The sequence below is a fragment of the Dipodomys ordii genome, unplaced genomic scaffold (assembly GCF_000151885.1).
Source record: "Dipodomys ordii isolate 6190 unplaced genomic scaffold, Dord_2.0 Scaffold17, whole genome shotgun sequence".
NCBI lineage: Eukaryota > Metazoa > Chordata > Mammalia > Rodentia > Heteromyidae > Dipodomys > Dipodomys ordii.
Genome location: NW_012267233.1, coordinates 8,214,247 through 8,238,165, shown reverse-complemented (window position 1 = coordinate 8,238,165; position 23,919 = coordinate 8,214,247). Strand labels below are relative to the sequence as shown.

At 31.4% G+C, this 23,919-nt stretch overlaps 1 protein-coding gene across 1 annotated transcript in view; it reads left to right on the top strand.

Moving 5' to 3' along the window:
• Positions 1-23,919, top strand: part of Rims2 (regulating synaptic membrane exocytosis 2) — a 281,763-nt gene that overhangs the window by 119,063 nt on the left and 138,781 nt on the right. The window contains 2 exon segments of the mRNA XM_013012421.1: positions 6,102-6,281; positions 7,161-7,270. Coding sequence (XP_012867875.1) covers positions 6,102-6,281; positions 7,161-7,270 — 290 coding nt within the window.

Here is a 23,919-nt window from a genome sequence, read left to right as displayed (position 1 = left end):
TATATATACACAATGGAATTCTATGCCTCCATCAGAAAGAATGGCATTGCCCCATTTGTTAGGAAATGGAAAGACTTGGAAAAAATTATATTAAATGAAGTAATCCAGGTGCAAAGAAACATAGGTCCATGGTTTCCCTTATTTGCAATAACTAGTATATGTCTGAGTCAAGCAGAAAAGGTCAGATAAGTTGATGTTAGGGAAATGAACCCTAAGGTATATATTCAGATTTTTTTTTCTTTCAGTCGATTGTTTCTAACACATTTATAAGATTATTTCTTTGTTGCTTTGTATGTCCCTCCCTCTTCATTTCATTTTAAGTGACAGTCATATGCAGTGTTATCTAATTTATACTTAGTGTTTTTTAGTGTAGTTCTTAATGACTATTTGCTTTATGTTATTTAGTTTTCAATTCACTAATGAAGATAAACTGAAATTTTGATCTATTCTATATTGGTTATCAATTTCATATGCTTATCTGAATTATCAACCTCAGTCTAACTCTTCTCTTTTTGAATGGGACTTGTATGAATTGTCTTTCTATGCCACAATTTGGTTTGTGGTAAGGAAATAAGAAGTCAGTATTAACATAAAAATATAACACAGGAAAAATTGTTTTAGAAAACAAATTGTAGATCATTTGGGTAAACTTTATACAAAAGGCATTACTCAGCTAACTTTTGAAATAATACCCTTCATCTTATCATTATTAGGGTTTTGGTATAATGACTGTTTTGTTTCACAAAAAAGAATGTATATAAAATGACATTCGTGAATCTATTCCTCAAACTGAGAACCAGAGCATTTACCATACATCTCCCTATACTCTCCTTCACTATTGCAGCCTGTGCCTCTTCCACAAAAGTGATTTTGAATTTACAGGTTTCCTTTGTCGTTTTGTTGTTGTTTTTGAAGCTACTTTCATTATTGTTGTTCATTCTACCCTTCTAAATTAGTCACCCCTCTGACTTCCATCTTAATCTACTATGAGATTCCTAGACTGACTTTTTCATATGCATCTGTAAAAGATATAAAACCTTGTTTAGTCAACTATCTGTTGTCATGTATTTATTTCCATAATGTTCTGCAGTAGTATCTTTAACCTTTATGACTTCATATGTAATATAGCTCAGCACAGTTATCCCCTAATCCTTTCATGTTTACACCATCTGTTGACTTTTTGTTTCCATCATCTGTTGACCTCTTGGTTATGGTTATGGTATTTAATTCACTGTTGATTTTTAGCACTTACCTTTAGTTTTCTTCTGTTTCATAATTGCTGATGTCAGCCTGAGTAATGTTAGCATTCTCCTGAAATATTTATACAGCAACCACTTAATTCTTTAACTATCTCAAATATAATGAGCTTTAGCTCAAATATGACTTCAGTCAGTCATTCCCATAAGCTGTTCTTTGAACATTATCATCACTTGAACTTGTGTTATCTTTGATAACTAAATTCAAATTTTATTGAACTCAGACTCCCAAAGTACATACACCTTTCTTATTCTTTTATCTCTTGATTGGTCTTTTTACTTATTTGTATATACATAAGTGAAATTTATTGTTAAGACTTTTTTCAATTCTTTTACCATATTGTGTTTCTTTTTTATGAATTTCAAGTCTGGACTAGTCTTGTTTCTCATGGAAAAAAATGACTTGAACTAAGATGTGAAAATTCTCTGTAATTTAGCCAAAGTAGTTGAACCCTTGAAAGGGAATGTGACCTTTATAATGAAGAATATGAAATAAGAAAGTGGTACCAATATATAATTGTCCAGTTTTTCAGTCTGGATTGCAAGGTAGTATTACTCTTATCCTAGTATTCTTCTTTCCAAATGTGGTAAATGCAGTTAATAGAACATGTTCATTTTCAGTCTCAGTCCAGTTTATTGGAAAAGTCTAGGCTTTTAGTGGTATCTCCACCTCAAGACTATAACATGAAAAATTACCAGTATTACAGAAGTGTACAGGCTTAAATGTTTACTAAAATCATTTGTTATTACTTCAGGAAACAGATGTTACTTAGTATTAGGAATTAAAGTATTTTTCTTGACAAGCTATCCTGACAAGTACAGAAATATCTTTGCTTCATGTTACATTTTAAAGTAAACTCAATATTTAAGCAGACTTATTTAGAATGAATTATCAAGTTACCCTTCATTAATTAGTACCCTTGATAATAACATAAATATATCTTCTGATTTTAAAACATATCCCTGTTTTCTAATTACTTTTCTGGCATGCTGCTTAGCTCTACTTGTAGCTATACAGCATCTTGAGGAATAGCTGACATTGATTGTTGGCTGGATTTTTATGCAAAGATTTCATTTAGAAGCCATTAATTTAGTTGTATCTTAAAAGAGGAATAGAAATTATTTAGGTTAGATGGAAGTAAGTTGGGCTGTCAATGAGTTAAAAAATGTATGAGCAAAAACAGACCTGAAGAATGGAATACAAGACACAAAATTAAACATATACTTATATTCATGTGTTTTTTTTTTTTTTTTTTTTTTGCCAAAGGAGCCAATGTATTTCTTGGAAAGAAGACAGCTTTTTTCATAAATAGCATTGGGAAATTTTATCATCCACATGCAGAAAACTGAAACTATATTTGTCTTTTACCTTGTATTAATATCAATTCAAAGTTAATCAAAGAGTTCAATATAAGAACTGTAACCTTAAAATTACTACACAAAGAAGTAGAGGAAACATTAGAACTCTTTGGGATAGGCAGAAGCTTCCTGAGTAGAATTCAAGGGTCATGGCAAATGGGAAAAAGCCTTGACAAATGGATGGCATCAAGCTTAAAACTTCTACATAACAAAGGATATAGTTACTAAAGCAAAAAGACAGCCTAAAGAGTAAGGGGTATGTTTGCCAGATATATGTGCAACAAGGTTCTAATAAACAGAATATACCAGAAGCCTAAAACATCCAGCTAATGAAAGGAGCTATACAGAGACTTCTCAGAAAAAGTACATGACCAATAAATACATGAAGAAATGTTCAATATCCTTGGCCATAAAAGAAATACAAACAAAATGTTGATATTCTATCTCTCTCCAGTCAGAAAAGCTATTATCAAAAATATGAACAACAAATGCTGGTCTTGATTCAGAAAAGAAGGGCTTCTAATACTATGTTGGTGGTAATATAAGTTAGTCCAACCACTGTGGAAATTGGTATTGGGATTCCTTAAAAAACCAAACATACTCTGTGCACTAGTGTTACCAGACTGGACATTTATCCAAAAGACTATGGGATAAGTTATAACAAAGACAACTACACTTCTATATTAATTGCAGTACTCATCACAAATAGCCAAGTTAGGAAACATTCCAGATGTCCATGTGTGTGTACAGGTATAAGATAAAATTCCATTGCATATATATGTGTATATTATATATCATTACATATTATATATTATGAAATATATGATTAATGTATTATATACATATATATGCCATTAGGAGAATGAATTTATGTCATTTGCAGGAAAATGAATGGATCTGGAAAACTTCATTCTGAACAAGGTAAACTAGGCCCCCCAAAGACAAAAGGCCCATATTTTCTCAAATGTGGATCTCAGGCCCAAAATACAGCCTCCATATAACAACATACATAGGCATATGCAACACCACACATATGTATATGTATATATACTCAATTAAATTGAGTAAAATATATAATATATGCAGGAGTGAAACTTCATGGAGTAAACCTTTTGAACAAATAACAAAAGAATATCAGGAACTGAAACATAATTTGAATGAGAAGGACTAGTGGGAAGGGAGTAGATACATAGAACAGGAAACGGGGAAAGATATAGTTCTCAATGTACATATGTGAAAATGGAAGTGGAAAACTTTAAGACTCAAGAGGAAAGGGTGGGGAGGATGAGGAGAATAATTGAGGGTTGACTCTGATGAAGATGCACTGGATACATAAACAGACATGTTAAATTATAGCCCCTTAGTATAACCATTTGAAGATTAAAATGTAAAAATGAATTTTTCCCCTCATACTAACTATAAAGGAGACATGTTTAAGCATAGATTGAGATAACTGAGGTCATTATAAATATTTATTAATAAATCAATATTAATTTAAAAATAAAGCAAAAGTGATGGAAGCATATTTCAAGCACCAGAGCACCTGCTTAGTCAATGCAGAACCCCAAATTCTAGTAGGTTTCTCTTGTCTTAACTGTAACTGGACATTTTGTGAGAAGTCTGCCTTCTGCTGTGGTTCCCTTGTGTGCCTCACTGATGACCATATTTTCATCTCACATTGTGATCATTATAAAAAGAAAAATAGAATTTCAAAGACTGACTATAACTCTCAAAAACTTTTTTACTAAAGGGGTTGTTTACTAAGGGATTTTCCCCTTTCAATCGAGGTACTTCTAAACAGAGGTACCTTTCGGAGGATATAGGGCAGGTTAAGACATTTGAAGTAATTCCCTGCATCTCACAATAACTAATATATCTCAAGTATGAAAAATAGTTCAGTATGTAAGCCTTGAGACTAGATATTCCGCAATTTCCTTCCCACATAAAAAATTGCTTCATTGAATCAGAATATATCAAATTTTAGATAAATTAAATATTATTTTCAGTTGAGATAGTTGTAAATATTCCAATAAGTTTTGCCTCCACATTATATGAGAAACATTTGTTAAAAAGTTTACATTGATTTAAAATTTAAAGATTTAGAAATTTGATAAGTTGAGAAATTAATTTTTAGAAATTGAAGGGCTCATGGATACATCATTCTTTGAGTTTAATTGCCTATTCTGATGAAGATAGGTGTGTATGCTAAAAACAGATAACAAAGTGAGGATTTTTTTCCAAACAAGTATTCTCTCTAAACTGTGTTTTGTAGAAAAATAAATTATGATTTTTGCAGTATAAGGTCACATTTTCATTTCTCTCACTTATAATTGAGGATTATATATGAGTTTACATGAAAATACTAAACTTAGCTAATCACATTGTGATACACAGACTTAATATTTATGAAATCACAAATGTTACCCTACAATTTTGTAATGTTATCCCAGGGTATGAAATTGTTTACAATTTTTTCATTTTTGAAAATAAAATTTACAGAATTTGTAGGTAAAGTGGAATTCCTTGATAAGGTTAATGCATTTCCATTTGTGTTGTGGCAACTGGGCAAGGAGGTAATAACTTCAAGTATACTTTGACATGTGTACTATGTTTGTGTTTTAGAGCCAGATTTACTCTCTTTAGAATTGTCTTACAAATTGTGGGGTTGGTTACCAGAAAACATGTATTAGTCATGTTAGATAAGTATTATCTTAGGCTCCAGAAGTTAAAAATCATTATTGAAGGGTGACTTAAATTTATTCCTTCTATGGATTAACTATTCCATGGATTAAGTTTTAGTATTAGATGTATATTAGATATATTTATGGTCAGAGAGATCACATTGCTTCAGAATTATTATTTCAGGCAATTGATATCCATTCTGCAACAGTTGGTATAGCTAAAGTGCTTTGAGATAGATAGCTGATTACCAGTTCTCTACAGAGTGATGTCTTTTGGAGTCATATTTACATGTGGCTACATACTTCAAAGTGGCCCTACTTTCCTACAACCTCATTTTCATTCTTTGGTTTGAATGGTTAAATTTTCCAGTGCATTATAATTATGCAAGAAGCCTTTTTGTATCTTGTTGGTATGTTAATATAATACACAGCCTTGCAAGTTTGAGACTTAATATCTATAAGATTTTTGACACCCTTGAAAACATTAGGAAAAATCATTGAATTATGCTTCACATTATTTGATTAGGAAATTAATTTTGCAAAGGAGGCAGTTTGGATTTTTGTTGGGCATAGCTGGGCAATTCCTATTACCTTCATTGGAAATTGCTATTAAAGGCAAACTAAATTTAGTTCTTTAGAAATTCTTAAATTCAGTAAGAATTTGCAGACTATGTTGGGGAAATTTTCTGTTTACATACTTAATAATTTTAAACAATTCCATTTTCAAAATCAGTATGATGCATCATAACCAAATAGCAGAAGGGCACTAAAGATCAACTGAGCTGCTTTTTGACTAACGTTTCAGGGATTGTGAAGCAGCAGATAGACAGCCATATCACAGATCCAGATCAACAGAACAACGGCCTCTCCTTGAGCGGACCACCACCCGCTCCAGATCCACTGAACGTCCTGATACAAACCTCATGAGGTCGATGCCTTCATTAATGACGGGAAGATCTGCCCCTCCTTCACCTGCCTTATCGAGGTGAAAGATAAATCAATCAGACTAACTTCCCTTTTTTGCCCCACCAGCACACCATTTTATATTTCCAACAGCTAAATGGTCTTTTCTATCATCTTTGGCTGATCACTAATACCAGTCAATACTAACCTTTTCAGTGTAAACACACTACTTATATTCAATGGATATAATAGTGTGTCATATCATTGTAATTTGTTTATTAACTGTCCTGATTTCATCTGTTTTGTGATTTTCATTAATTAGAAGTCCGAGATAAATCCCCTAAGTATTCTTTCCCTTCAGAGTGAGAAGTTACTTTGTGTTCATTAGACATCACTTTTCTAATAGTCATCTTATGTCAATAAGTAAAACTAAATAGTATTTACTTTCTATCAACACTAATATCATACATTTTCTCTAAATGAATTTTGAATTGTTCGGGCGTTAGTTGTAGTTGCATTACATATTTTCTAACCATGGAATAGTTCAAGTAAGCCTGAGTAAAAATCTCTTTAGATCAAGGGAAGGTTAGTGTTAAGAGTTTGAAATCTGGAAGAAAAAAAAAAGGAAAGTAACATTACTTTTTTTTTTTTTTGCTTCAAAATTCTCCTTTTACTTTCACATGAGTAGAACACTAACTTACATTAACAAGTCCATGAATTTTATTGTAAGGTTTTGTGTGCATGTATGTGTGTATGTGTGCATATTACACAAAAAATACAAGCATCTTTTGCTACTCAAATAACCATTCAAATATCCATATTTTGTCATGTTTCCCTAACGTTTTAATCAGCAGCTAAACCTCTTTTAAAACTGCACTTATACAGCCGTCCTATGAGCCCTCTGTATTTAAAGTATTTAATTCCATATACTGAAAATAAATATTAATGATGTATGTTGTAGGTCTCACCCTCGTACTGGATCTGTGCAGACAAGCCCATCAAGTACTCCAGTGGCAGGACGAAGGGGCCGACAGCTTCCACAGCTTCCACCAAAGGGAACATTGGAAAGAAGTAAGTCTGATTTCTAATTATGTCATATAGGAAATACACATGGAAGCTAAGGTGAATCAAGATTTCTTATTACTTTTGTGTTGGTTATCTTTTGCTATGCCTTGGCTGCAATGGACAATGACAATAAATGTATTTGTGAATTCTGTTATATATTTTGCATGTAAAATTTATGCTACTTGAAGATAAAATAAGCTTTTAATTGCTCTTATTTTTCAAATTTGAATAAATGCACTTAAAAAGTAAACTTAATATTATCTTGATTATAGTAGTTGAAATACTTCTTTGCAACTAAGTTTATGTAATTGTTCATAATTACATAAAGTTTATTAGTAACTAGCTAAATCAATTTTCACACACTGCAAAGGACTGGTTAGCTGATGCACAACATTGGTGATCCTTCTCAAAACTGGAGTACAAGAAAAGGTAATCATGAATATACAAAAAAAGATGCATGTTGTACTGATATTTTTAATAATTTCAATTTTTGCATAAGAAGCAATATTTGCTGATGTGCACATGAACATATTCCTCAAATACCTATAAATTTTTGTAAAAAGGCCTCTAATAGCATGAATAACAATATAATAATTTTAACATTATTTAATATGATCCTTTTATTTGGTTTATGGGTATAATTTCAAAGCTGTATATTCATATTTAAATCACCATTTAACTTTTCTTTGATAAACTGTACATTCTTTGACTTTGGAAATTTCTGTTGTTTTTAACCCTTGTGCTTTGGTTCCCCCCTCCCTACCTTTTTTTCCTTTTTTCTATTCTTTTTTGTTGTTGTTGTTATTATTTTCCCTAGACAATGGAGTCAAGGAGATAGAACCTTATGAAGGTCTGTACATAAAGGAGGGTTTGTTTTGTGCTGACAGCCTTTTGGGGGGCTATGTAAGCAAAAATAAACCCAACTGCAATTGATGTCCCTTCATTATATAGTTTTATATATAGTAAAATTATTTTTTATGGTTTCTGATAAATTATTCAAATTTTATGTTAGTTAGAATAATACCAAGACATTAAATTGCTTTGATTCATCAAGTAAGAATACAGAACTTAACTTATTTGATGGGTAAATATTTATTTTTACTTTTTTAAGATATTTACTTTTAAGAGATTTAATTTGCCTTAAAAGCAGGATTCTAGATTTTCATGAGATTAACTAGAGATATCGATTGCAGTCTGTGTTTATGTCATTGAGAATGTACAAATAGTATAGCTGTATTTATCATCATATATTTCATTTTGTTTTATGATGATACTTTAATTATTAAATTGGGCTTTCTCAAAAAAGAAAGTTGTTGAATTGGTGGTTGTGGTTTATATTTCCTACATCATTTTTTCTGTTGTAGCAAAATTGCTTACATAGTGCATAAAAATTAAATGTTTTTTTGCTTTTATTATCAAGCACCACATTATACCTCAATGTGAAAAACAGAGTGTTGATATATAAAGTGTCATACATTCAGTAGGATAATAAAGAGAATCCTCTGCCAGTTAATTCTAAAATTATTAGCTTTTGTTGGCTGATGAATCTCTAGCACATAGAATAATGTCTGGCACTTTGTAGGCCCCGAATAAATATTTGTTGAATAAATGCCTTCAATATTTATTTCGAAATTGAAAAGCTACTCAACTAGTATATAAAATACTACTAAAAATCTCATCATTCTTTATATGTTTATACTAAAATTTATTTCCTGTAACACATTTGTAACAAAGTTCTAAACATCACATTTAAGCAGCAATGTTTTTATTCAGTTATATAACTTCTTGATAAAAGTTGTGTCCTTGGTTAGTTGTAAGCAAATAATAACCAACTTATGTTTTGTTCCTCTTTCTATTGTGTACTATTACTTTGGACAACCCAGTGATGCTGTAGTTAATTGTCTTATGCTGAATTACAAGATTTCAGCAATATTGCTATAATTTTCAACAATTTGCAAAAAACTGAGAACCTGTAATTTTAAATTACTTTTCATTTACTTTCGGTAATATATACGGAACACATGTTATCAGGATTTGTAAGCATAATTACTAAATAAATTTGTTTATATATGAAGTCAGAAGCATTTAATTTATAAAAAATTTTCTAAAACCAATTTTAGTACCCTCTCTCGTAAGATATAAATAGCCATCTAATCTTTCTTATATTAAATATGCCAGAAAACCAGACACACTGATGAAACTAAAGTAAGGGTTGATGAGATTCAGAGGCTTATCAACAATCTTTTTACCAGTTTTGTTGTTCTTTTTGTCTGTGAACCCATTAAAATAATAATTTTTCATTCATAGGTCCAGTCATAATTTTCTTTTTCATTTGTTTTATTTTAGTTAATAGTATGGATGATTTTTAAACACAAATGTTAACATAGAGACTTTAGTAGATACATAATTGTATACTTTTCTGTACTTTTAAAAGAGTTATATAACTCTTATCAAGGTCTTCAACTTCTAAATGATGTTAAAGGTTTAGTAACCCAACATAGATTATCAATTGATGGTTTACATCAAATTATACTTAGATAATTTCCTAAAAAGTTAATTGTTAGAACTTGTAATTTAAAATCTTACTTTGTAATCATCTTTAGCAGCTAAAGCATGATTGAACCCTATTCATAAGTTTTCATTATCTGTTAACTAAATAAATTGAAAATTTTATCCTATGATACTATTATTTTTAATTTTTTACCTGAAAACCAGAAAAATAATTTATTCCACAAATGTAAGACATTATTTATTATGATTGCTTTCCCCTAACTTTGATGTACTATCATTTTATAAAAGTATAATAATTTATGTTGAGTTTTTTTTGTTTCTTCAGAAGAAATGTTATGTTACTGTTTTCTAATAATATACTTCGTTTATAGACAAGGTGCTTTACCCATGTTACATAGTTACTCAGATACTTATTATACTTTAGACTTTACTGCAAATATAAACAACTTCTCACTTACAAATCCATAGCTCCATAAAAGTAGACAATGCTAATAGTAACTTTACTAGTAGTAAAATTATTTGCATTAAAATGATGTGTTCATCTTGTAGTCACTTGTTTATATCATCCTGAGTATTGTTTGTATTCATTTAAAAGTGATGAACACACCTATGTGGTATTATCTTTTTCTTTACCTGTTCAAACACAGAAGTTAATGAAGAAACTGGGCATGTGGAAGAAGAGGGGGTGAAAAAGCAGGGAGAAGAGGTCAAGGCAGGTCTGTCTGTGTGTCTTAATTAAGAAGTTAACTTTCTTATAAGTTTAACCTTTTTAATTTTACATAAGACTTTGGATTCTATATTGAAAATATACAAGAGATAACACATTTTTTAATATTTATTTTTAATTATGTGATTTTGTTAGTGAAGAATATAAACTATCTGGGTAACAATATGCCAAATTAACTTACCAAGTTTGTTGAATATTTTCCTTAATATTTTAATCAAATCAGAATTACACAGAGTGCTTTTGACCAAAATACACACCTATCCTTTCTCTGATCTTTAGTTTAAAATCAGTTACTCATTTAATAATATTATTAAGTACTAACTAGAAAATGGATTTTACCAGGTTTACACTGAGTAAAGGAAGCTCTAGCTCCTCTTTAACATTTTTAATCTAGAGATAACTGATAATGAACTATACAATAGAATGTAAATCCCTAATAGCTCTAAGAGAAAATGTTTATTTTCCCACTATTTTATTTCCTAAGAACAACTAACTTTTTGTTTGTTCCTCTTCTTCCTCAAAGTTCAGTATTGCAGAAAGATTTATTAATAGTTATAATTACCTCTTATAGTGTCCTCCTTCTAAAGGGCTCCTTCATTTCTGGTGCTTTGTAACATGTTAAATTATATATCATAATTTTGCTACGTTTGGTCAGAATGTTCTTGAAAGTCTTATACACCAACAAAATACTATATGACTAGGAATTCCTTTACAGAAGCTGTATCAAATTTTCACTATTTTCTATTGAAATCAGAACTGAATCCAAAACTCTTGTAATCTGTCAAGTTGTTTTAAATTTTAAAATTTTGGAACAGTATAGGCTAACTTTAAGTTTAATTTTACCAAATACTCAGTTGATTTTCATTATATTGAGTGTAATTTATGGACTTTTTTCTCCTTATCATTGTGAGAAAATAATGCCATTGTACACACACACACACACACACACACACATACATACACACACATTATTTATGATATGTGTTTTCATGGATGCATTCTCTGAAGCTTTATACTTTTTAAAGCTAAAATACCTTAAGGTGCAAATTGCTAAATATTTGTAACTTTTTAGAGTCATTGAAATAAGAAACATTATCAGGATATATATGATAACATAAAAGAATGGCAATTTTAATTGCATAGCTATAGACATGTATAACTTTCTCCATTCTGAATATCTAATATTCTAAATTCTAGAGTTTCCCACATCTTCTATTTTTCTGGAATGTTATAGGACTAACATTTTATGGAATATTGTAAAGGTGAATTTCATTTTCATATAGCTGAACAATGTTTCCATTCATCTGTTCCCTCTGTCTCAGACTAGTTCATACAAATTTTCATACTGAAAATTTTCACAGTACTCATTAATTGGCTCCAAAAGTGAAATTATTTTTGAGGATAGCATTTATCTGAGGACATCAGCAATACAGTATCACTTTTGTTTATATTAGCTCCATTAACATAATGGAATTCATTTGTTGAATCAGTTTGCCATTTTGTCTCATCTTTAATTAATTACTAAACTGCTTCATTTGAGCATTTAGCATAAAAGCATACATATTCATTTCTATTCCTTTTTCTGTAGGAAGTATATGCTTGATTCTGTGTTCATTAGTGTGTCATGCTTAATGCATGGATTTCTCTAGTGTGTGATTTTTTTCCTTTTGCAGTGCTTGGTTTTTTTATTTGGATTTTAATGACCTTAATTATTATTCATTATTGTCTGTTTTCAATGACAAAGACAATGGGGATAAAGCACCAAGCCTACCTAATAATGGGAAAAAAGGCAAGTCTAAAATAAAATTAATTGTTTTTTTATATGTTATATATCTTCATTAATATTTGTAATTGTGAATAGACTTCCTTAATTTATGGAAGTATAAATGCAAGTATTCATCCCAATTTAAGTTATCCAATATTTAAGCATATGATCTTTTTATTTCTTAATAAAAATCAATCTTTAAAGTTCATATTAATCTTCCTATAATCCTGTGTTAGTCAAATATTTATGATAAAATTGAAAGGTTTGCATTGTTTTATTATATTAAGTTGCAAGCTTCTGGGGAAATAGGGGTGATAGGTTATTACTCATTTAGAAAAGCACAATACAGATATTTTTGATTCAGAAATGTTTTTAAATTGAACCTCTTTAAAATATTTAAAAGTACAGTTTTAAAGTAAAAAATAAAACACTTATGAGATCAAAATAATGAACAGAAATAATAATGAACATAAATAATTCAACTAAACTCACAGTAATAGGAACTGTATGTTTTGAAGTAATCGATAACCAAATATGGTTTCATACATTGATTTGTAGTGTCAACATCTTAAAATGTTACATAAAAATTAGCATTTTATTGTAATATTTGGTTCTTATAATTGAGCCAAATTAAGGTGTGAATAGTTTTGTGCCATAGTCAGATGAAATGGTCAATAATCAATATATTTTTTTCTTGTCTTCATCTTTTAATAGTAATATTTATGATGTACTATGTAAGATCCAATTATAACTGAAATTAATTTAAATTTTTGTTGCTTCAATATTATCCATTAATATGGGTACTAAGATGATTTTAAAGGTAAAAATAAGGTAAAAATTTGAACAAAATTAAGTCAAATATTATAAAACATGTGTATATTTTTAAATCAATCAAAATTTAAGAGTTCTTAACATTCAATTACATGTTTATATTCTTATCTAAAATTGATGTTCATAGTTTTTGCTGAATTTTGATAAGGAAACTTTTGATGTATTAAATACAGATCAGTGAACTGAAAGACGAAAATATTTCCTCCTAAGTGTTCAGTCAGTGATTAGATGCAAAGCATTTCAATTACTTTTAATGACATTTTGTATTCAAGTGACTTTTAATATGTTAAGATACTAAGTCATTAGGTTAAAGACATTTACTAACTAATATAATGTTCTCTCTCACTAGCTTCTTTTGTTTCTTGATCTTTACTTGCCTAGAATACTGTCACACTATTTACTTCTAGAATGTTCTATTTTCTTGTTATTTTCATTGATCTTGTATGCAGTTCATATTGGTAATGCTTATGGAACCTCACTGTCCCACACTCATTGCAAAGTTATTTTCTATCAAACATAAAAATGTTAATATTATTGAGGGCGCACACTGAGCTGGTATCACATACAAATTTCAATGAGAAGTTAGTGGAGAAAATTGAGTTGTGAGAAGAGGGATGCTAAAACATATGGTAGGGTAATAGTTATGTTGGAAGATGACAGTGATGAATTCTATCCATTCTAAATAACATTACTTGCAGTGGAGATAATTATATACTTATTTATAAAAATAACTTGGTATATTAAATTGCTTTGAACGATACTCTTCATATGGTGTTAGTTATTATTACTATAATTTCTTAGTGCTGTTGGTGTAACTTTCTATTTTTAGTACAATCTAAAGATATTAATTTTAAACTTAAAGTTAAGTTAAAGCTGATTATAATCCATGTTAGTACCAATTATTCAATATATGTGTGTATATTTTTTTCATTTTGTTTAGAAATTAGTATTCTTGGGGCTGAGAAGGTGGCTCAGTGGTAGAGCGCTTGCCTTGCATGCATAAGGCCCTGGGTTTGATTCCTCAGCACCACATAAGCAGAAACAAAAAAGCCAGAAGTGGCGCTGTGGCTCAAGTGGTAGAGCACTAGCCTTGAGCTGAAGAGCTGAGGGACAGCGCCCAGGCCCAGAGTTCAGGCCCCACGACTGGACCCAAAAAAAAAAAAAAAAAGAAAAAAAGAAATTAGTATTTTTGGTGCTATTCTTGATTAACTATCTCAAAAACAATAAATAATTGAAGTTAATAAGATTAGATGGAAGCCTAAACTATTTCATAATATGTTAGAAAGTTCATATAATTTATTTATATAAATTCAATATGTGTATAAAATAACTGTACAAAAACTTAAAAAAAAAGTTTTCTCAAAGTCAGAGAACTGTTTACTCTGCTAGGACTTTTCAAGTTTCATGATGGTTTCAACTTATTTTACATCTAAGTGTTTTTGACCCTTTTCAAGTTTTTAATTTCTCTGGGTCCTCAATATCCTATACGGATTTTTCTCCCAAGTTCTAGGGCTTAATTTCTTTTTCTTTTTTTTTTGGGTCCGGTCTTGGGGCCTGAACTCTGGGCCTGGGCGCTGTCCCTTCCGGCTTTTTTCTTTTTGCTTATGTGGTGCTGAGGAATAGAACCCAGGGCCTCAGGCATGCAAGGCAAGTGCTCTACCACTGAGCCACCTTCCCAGCCCCCTAGGGCTTGATTTCTGAGCCTAGGTGCTTTCCCTGAGCTTTTTGTTCTAGGTTAGCGTTCTACCACTTGAGCCAAAGCACCACTTCTGCTTTTTCTGAGTTTAGTAGAGTCTCATGGACTTTTCTGCCTGTGCTGGCTTGGAACTATGCATATTTCAGCCCTCTGAGCAGCTAAGATTACAGGCATGAGCAACCAGCACCTGGCTCCTATGAGGATTTTAACCCCAAATCATGGTTTTAAAACATGTTGTATCCATCCAGTCAGTTGTTTATCTTGTTATTGTTAATAATGCTTGGTTTGAAAAGTTAGATACAATATAATTGATTAGTTTACTGTTAGAATTTTGTAGTAAATCCTATTTACTACAAAATAGTAATTCATATACATAAATAATAAGTATAATAATTCATATACTTAAAGACAGAATGGAAAGATGAAAAGAAATATTGTAATGATGTCTAATTGCCTATATTATTATAAATATAGATACCCTTTTAAACAAGAAACAAAGGACAGAAGAGAATGGAAGGAGGGAAGAAAAAAAGGAAAGAAAGAGGTAGAAAGGAAGGTAGGAAAGAAAAGGGGGGGAAAGAGGAAAAGAAAGAGGAAGGGAAGGGGAAACAAACTAACAAACAAAAAAGGTTACAAAGACATCAAAACTGGTAAAGTAACTTTGGGAGTCATTGTAATGGATGGTTGTTCTGAAAGCATTCAAAGGAAGTAGATAATATGTAGGCAGATTATGTATAGACATAGCTGTAGGATCTTGGTTTCATTTTGCTGCCTCTCTATAGTCTTGTACATGATTGTTGTATAAATAGAATGTCACATTCGTGGCTTAACTCCTAAATTGGATTGATGCCTAGAATAAATTTTATAGACTTGTTAGATACTTCCTAAATATCTTTTCAAACATAGGAATGACAGTGTGTACAAAATTAATGAAGAACGGGTATATTTTAACATGTCAGTAAAATGTGCATGTTCCTTGAAGATGAACATTTAATCATATTGGCTTATGGATATGTAACATGGTGAGATTGAACAGGATGAACTTGAAAGAGAAAAGACTAAAGATAGGTGACCATTCAGGGCATTTCAATCCAACGGTTGTTAACCTAAGGTAAGGCAGAAGGTAGAATAGAGAAGTACATTTAAGTGTACTTCAGATTTTTTCTCCCCATTCATAATTTCCAAGTTGATTCACTTGTGGGAGTTAAATCCCAGATAAACAGTTATTTTCTAAATTCTTTCTCCACCAGTCCATTTCTTTTTTGGAAGCCTTTAATTTGTTCTTTGTCTCCTTTTGTTCATCTGATTTCTTTTTTTTTTTTTGCCAGTTGTGGGGCCTGAACTCTGGGCCTGGACACTGTCCCTCAGCTCTTCAGCTCAAGGCTAGTGCTCTAGCACTTGAGCCACAGTGCCACTTCCAGCTTTTTGTGCTTATGTGGTGCTGAGGAATCGACCCCAGATGCATGCAAGGCAAGCACTCTACCACTGAGCTACCTTCCTAGCCCCTGTTCATCTGATTTCTGTAGTTCCAAAGTCTCAAGTGAATGATCAGTTAAGAAAGAACTCTCTTCTGCTTTCTAACTTTTTGCAAACTTCAGCCACTTTTCAAGAACATACATAGCTGACATCCTAAGTAAAATCTTAAAACTATCTTTGTTGTTAAAAGCAATTTAATCTTAGGAAATTGATAGGATATATGAGGAAGAATATGGACTTTTGGACTTTAGATTCAGGCCTATCTTAACAGTCTAGCAACTGTGTGAATCAAGACCCTTAACCCAAGATCATTCATCTAAGAGAAGGAAATCAGTACATTTCTCTCATTGCCACTAATGCTACATTGTGAACCAACTACAGTAATGTTTGTTAAATTTTTCTTTGTTAAGTGAGATAATTATTCTATTCTTATAATTACTAACAGCTCTTTACTTTATTAAAGACATTTCTATATTTCTTTCCTAAATAAACTACATATTGAAATATAAAATAAATGACAGATTTATACAGTGAAAAAGCAGGAAGTCAAGCTGAAAGAATGTATTAAGTATGGTTTGCTTGCCATGTATGTTAACAGAGAACTATGGGTAAATAAACATGTCTGTGAGTTTATAGCCACACTGATCAAAATTTCTGAAAGAGAGAACTCAATTGTAAAAAGTGAATACAATGTGTGGAACCAAATACTTGGTAAAGAGCCACTTTGTAAAATTCAACTTCATGTTGAATTAATCTAGTTATTAACTGGGACATAGCACATTTTTGAAAAGTTGCCAAAAAATACTGTATATGTGAGAAATAAGGGTTCTTCTGCAGGTAGATTGCCAGTTTTTGCAGTACCATTTGTTGAAGAAGCTGCTTTTTCTCCAGTGCATATTTTTGGCTCCTTTTGTCAAAAATCAGATGGCTTCATCTGTGTGATTTTAATTTTGTGTTTTCTGTTCCCTTGGTCTTCCTGTCCGCTTTTGTACCCGTACCATGCTGTTTTTGTTGTATGACTCTGCAGTATAAGTTGAAGTCTGGTATTGTGGTATCTCCAGCATTTGGTGTTTTTAAGGTAGAGTTTAACAGTAGTAGGTATATCTGTGGGGACAACTGTGAACTCTCAGTACCTTCATCATCTCTGTAGTAGTTACTTTTCCACAAGTTCTAATTTTACTAATATGTGTAGAATTATAGTAATCAAGAGGTGCTCTGTAATGTTAGAGCTGGAAAAACCTTACAAATTTTTCAGCTTTCTCAGTCAAAGAACTTACAAATCTTGCCTACACAGTCATTATTATTATTTAATAATTATTATTTAATAATGGCAACATTCTGGCTCGTCTAATGTTATATCAATTACCTCTTCTATCAGCTTATCTTTAACTATGATATCAACTCAAAAATGGTGTTAAATTTTAAATTTTAAAGTGTTACATTTAAAATTTTTCTCCACACCTTAGAATATAGTGTCAACCAATTAACATATTTCTAAAGTAAGCAACTTGTATCTTTACACACCCAATCACACTTCAGATATAGCATGTTACCTACTTTTTGAAACATCAAAAACTATGAAATGGGTCTGGGAAGGTAGCTCAGTGGTAGAATGCTTTCCTTGCATGCATGAGACCCTGGGTTTGATTCTTCAGCACCACATAAGCAGAAAGAAAAAAAAAGCAGAAGTGGCGTTGTGTCTCAAGTGGTAGAGTGCTAGCCTTGAGCTGAAGAGCTGAGGAACAGTGTCCAGGCCCAGAGTTCAGGCCCCACCACCAACAAAACAAAAACAAACAAAAAACTATGAAATGGTGAAAGGTGAAATAACTTTTAGAAGTGATTACTTTGGCACTTGATTTTTTGCACAAATCTGTGTTTATTGGAAGATAACCAAAAGGGCAATCAGCAGTATCGACAAATATTTTTATTAATGAGTTTCTTTTTCCCCCCAACATTGAAAAACTAGTCTGTTGTTTCTTGTGTTACTACAGAATACATTTTCCAATTAGCAGATGGTTCCTTCATTCTTGTAACAGAAGGAGACAATTGGTATCTTGGAATTTATTAGATAATTTGTATAATGCTATAAGAGGCTTAGAATTTCTGTTTCCACTAGAAGTTGATTATTGTGGACTATCTGTATCCATATTGTTTATTATTTTCAAATTCTATATCCTATCTTTATCAGATTATTTACTAAGTGGAGAATCAAGAGTTAAATTATACACCTGATATAATAATATTTCAAAAACAGTACGTTTATTTCCTTTCAATACATAGTTGATTCTGGACCAGAATGTATTTCCATTATTAATAACATTTATTTGAGTTTTAAAAATTGGAAAACATTATCAATCCTAACACAAAATACAAAATAGTTTGAAAATCACACATCTTATGTTGCAGTGTAGTGTTTCTATTTTTGATATTGGCTTTATATAACTATGTATCTGTTTCAACATTATAAAATGCCCAAGTATTCTAACATTTATGCTCAAAGGTAGATAAGGCACCATAGTATAATGTATGGCAGAGTTTAGCTTTGTGAGATTAGAATGTGCATAGTAATGCCTACTTGCCTTACAGTTAGCTTTAGAAATGTGAATAAAAGTAAAGGCAAGTGACAAAATGTATGGTTATTGAGAACAAGATTGAGTGGTGGACAGTTCATCTCTTTAATATAATACCAACAAGGAACTATATAATATGTACTCCCTCACTTTCCATCTCCAGTACTGTTCTAACCTACTTTTCTATTACAGTCTTCTTTGTTCACTATGTTCCAGCTTCTGTAACCTCCACACTTCTCCAGAACATACCAGACATACTTCATCTTTAAAATATATACATTTTCATGTTTCTACCTCAAATATCTTCTCATATAACTGCCTTAGTTTCTTGTGATTTTTACTCAGAAGTTGATTTTATAGAAATGACTCCCCTGGCTATTCTATCCAAAATGTCATCATCTCTTTCATGTTTCATTCCCTTCTTACTCAGATCATGTTTGTCTTTTTTGCCCTTGCCATTGTCTAAGTCCAAATGTACTTTACTTGCTTATGATGTTTGTAAGCTATGTTTTTCTCAAGGAAATATAATTGTATAGATATTATATAAATATTATATAGATATTATATAAATATTATTTATAGGGCTGGGAAGGTGGCTCAGTGGTAGAGTGCTTGCCTTGCATGCATGAGGCCCTGGGTTCAATTTCTCAGGACCACATAAGCAGAAAAAGCCGGAAGGTGGTGCTGTGACTCAAATGGTAGAGCACTAGCCTTGAGCTGAAGAGCTGAGGGACAACGCCCAGGCCTAGAGTTCAGGCCCCATGACCAACAACAACAACAACAAAAATTATATACATATATATATATATACACACACATATATATTATTTCTTGATTAGTTGTGAGACTTGAACTCGGGGCCTGGACACTCTCTGAGCTCTTTTGCTCAAGGCTAGTGCTCTATCACTTTGAGCCACAGCCCTACTTCTAGATTTCTGGTGCTTAATTGGAAACAAAAGTCTCATGGACTTTCATTCTTGGGCTGGTTTCAAAGCATGGTCCTTATCTCTCAGCTGGTGCCTGGCTTAACATTATTTTTTATTATTTTTTAAGGAGTAGTTCAAAGGACTTACCATTCAACAAACCAGTTTATGAGACTATAGAGTCCTGAATATTTTATATACAATTATATCCCTATTACCTAGTTGTGCAAGGATTATAGTAGATGACTAGTATACATTTGCTAAAGCAATGAGTTTTGTATCACTAAAGAAATAATTATAGACAAACTTAGATAAATCATGTAATAGGTTGCATTCAATAATACTAATTTGTCACTAGTAAATATTTTTGTCTTACTGCTTCAAGTTTCTGTGCAACTGTTTTATAATATATATATTTTCAATTATGAGGTCTAGGTATATTAGAAAATAACTATTTTTCTTATATATTGAAATTTATAGTTTCATGATATATGTAAATTTTTCTATAATTACATATAAACATTTAATTTTATCACAAGAAAAAATAAGTAGTGAAATTTTTATTTTTAAAGTAAAATTAGTGTTAAATAATATCAATAAATAAGTGGCCATTATTTGTGAAGTCATTTTATCATTAGGTATTATTTTCTCCATGCCTTGGACTCATTAATTTAACTGAAGTATAATGAATAAAGCTTAAGGCTTTGGATTTTGAAATAATGAAAAATTAAAAGAATATTCCATTTTTCTATTTAAAATATTATGCTGCATAATATGTAGTATATGTGAGAATTTAGGATAAATACTTCCCAAAATACCCTTCAGTTTCTGAAGTAATTTTGCACATTAATGGTTATGACATGGTCTGATTATTGTTTTCTTGATTTATACTAGAAGTTACATGGGAAGACCAGCAGAAAAAGGGGAATGGTACAATAAGTGATGATAAACCATTGCCGAAAAAGCAACACCAATCTGAGCCAGGTTTGTCAGGGTTTGGAAACCAAGTGAAAGCATGAGACTATAAACATTGCATTTCATGCTTTTTAATGTGTGTGTTCTTGTTGTACCTCATTTTTCTCATTTTGGTGTGAACTTTATGTGTGGATCCCATGAGGATTAGAGTGGTAAATATTTTAAGATTTATTGAGAAAAATACCTATGTAGACATGGGAAAGACAAAATTGTTTTATTCTGAATTAGAACAAATGGTTATCTGCTTTACTTATATTTGGTTGTACCTTAATGTGGAGATACTTGCTTTCCTAAACAGTACTATAGAAAGTTCAAAATACTATTTAAAGTTTATCTTTATAAGCCATTCCTATTTTTAAGTTACAAATGTTATTATGATATTTATACCACAACATAATGACATTAATTTATATATAATCTTTGTAACCCCAAAATACTACCAAACCACAGCAAAGAGGATGGATGGGAATAGTTTATGAATTCAGCTAAAACTTCTTTAAATAATTAATTCTAACAAATTGAAATGAAGTGTTTTTATTTATTGCACTTTCTTCTTTTTTTTTAAAAGATATGAATAAGTAGATTATAAAGTCTCTAGTTCTTGGAGGAAAAGAAAAAGATAAATGACACCAGGCAGATATCAATCAACTAAATAATTAGCATTTCTTTTAATTAGTAATTAGATGAAAGTACGTTACATTTTTTGTTCTTAAAATTCAGTTGAGCGGCTGGGAATGTGGCTTAGTGGTAGAGTGTTTGCCTAACATGCATGAGGCCCCGGGTTTGATTCCTTGGTACCACATAAACAAACAAACAAAAAATTTAAACAGCTCAGTTGAAGTTGTACTCATATTTGAATTAGCTATCTTTAAAATGGTATAAATTATTTTTATGCAATGACTCATTTCATCTTAGAGCTCTAAAGTGTATATTTTTAAATATACTGGGAATGTGGTTCAGTCCTATAATTCTGTCTGCTTGGAGGTGGATTGGGATTGTAGTTCCAGGTCATCCTGGGCAAAAAGTTTGTGAGATTCCATTTTAGCCAACGGTTAGGTATAGTGACACACACTTATCATCCCAGCTATGTAGGAAAATCATAATCAGAGGATCCCATTCGAATTTGGTATGGATATAAAGCAAGATCCTGTCTCAAAAATGACCAGTGCAGACAGTGCTGGTGGAGTTGCTCAAGTGGTAGGGCCTGCTAGGATGCACAAAACTCTGAGTCCAACCAGCAGAACTATCAGATCTGTGTGTGGGGGCGAGGGTGGATGGGGGGTGTGGGTGTGGGTGTGTAAGAGAGAGAGAGAGAAAGAAAGATAAGTTGCTATTAAGAAAAGCGTGCTTTAAATAAAATAAAATTAAAAAAAAAGAAAAGCGTGCTTTGAGAAAACTTACCACATACCATAGTAAGTCTAAAAACTAAAGAAAGGTGGCAAAGCCCAAATGACAGTCTGAATTTGGTAAGACAATATATATCAAAAATGTAATAAACTAGAATATATACTAAGAATTCAAATGTTTTCATAGTTGGAAAAAAAATTTTTTTAATCTTCACTTAAGAATCTATTTTAAGCAGGGTTACTGGTGGCTGATACTATCTTCAATCAACTACCAAAAAGCCAGAAATGATGCTCAAAGTGGTAGAGCACTAGCCTTGGGCAAAATAGTTCAGAGATGTTGCCCAGGCCCTGAGTTCAAGCCCCAGGATTGACAAAAAAAATCTATTTTTAAAAATAATGATTATCTTACTATATTTAGGCAGATTTTAAAGTAAAAAGTGTAAATGATGTAGGTTATGACTTATGTAAAATATAATAATAACATTAGAATAAAATTAAACTCATTATAAAAATCTTTCAAGCCAGAAATGTTGCTCTGTAGAGGACTTCCCTCTACAGAGCAAGGCTAGATTCCTAGAGCTGCACAAAAACAAAATCTTTCCTTGCTGTGTTATGATATTGTTCATGTCATAAACTAGTATTCGTTTGTTTTTCTGTGCCATACTTAATACATGAACATGTTTGTGGCCATATATTTCTACATTTGTATATTAAAATCATGAAACAATACAATGGTTAGCTAATAATTTAAATCATACAAGTGAATTTTTAAAAAAATTAAATTATCTTTAAGTAGTTGTTCAAAGGAGGCACCATATAACAAAACGATTTAGAATAGAATGCATCTTGATCACTGGCACCCCCTCCAATATTCTGAATCCCTTCGGCCCACACCTTCCCTTAATTCTGTGGTATGTGCCTCTTGTGTCCAAGGGTGGGCAACCTAAGCTAGTTAGAGAAAGTGGCCCATAAAAACATCAGACAGGGGGCTGGGAAGGTGGCTCAGTGGTAGAACACTTGCCTTGAATGCATGAGGCCCTGGGTTCGATTTCTTAGTACCACATAAGCAGAAAAAAGCCAGAAGTGGTGCTGTGGCTCAAGGGTAGGGTGCTGCCCTTGAGCTGGAGAGCTGAGGTACAGTGCCCAGGCCCAGAGTTCAGACCCACTACCGACAATAAATAAATAAATAAATAATTTTAAAAATCCAAACATTTCAGAACCAGGATATCCTGAGAGGTTGTCAGCAAAGAAAGGTGGTTTACTTTAGTCTCTTAACTGATAGCTTTATAGATGTAAATCCTTGAGAAATATAATGACATTATGTCATATTAATCCCTCTTGATTAATAACTATAAATATAAACAATGATTAAATACTACATATAGTTTTAAACTTGAGACTTTAATGTTTAGTCTGGTCCTGCTCATGTAGAATGTGGATTAGATTTTTTTGAATCATAAAGTTAATAAAATTCTTAATATAAATCAATCATTCACAAGTATATATAGTCTGTAATTTTTAAATGTCTGATTTTAACAAGCAGTGTTACTAAAATTTTAATGTTATTGTCAAAGTGATGTACAGAGGGGTTACAGCTAGATACATAAGGTAGTGAGTATGTTTCTTGCTTAACTTGTTACCTCCTTCCTCATTTTTCCCTCTTTCCCTCCCCCACTTCCCTAATTTTTCTGTATGTTTTTATTGTAAAAATGCTGTACAGAGGGGTTATAGTTATCTAAACAAGGTAATGAGTACATTTCCTATTGAGCATTGTTGCAACAATGAGATGCACAAGACACTATGTTGAAAACCAACCGTTTTTTTTTTTTTTTTTT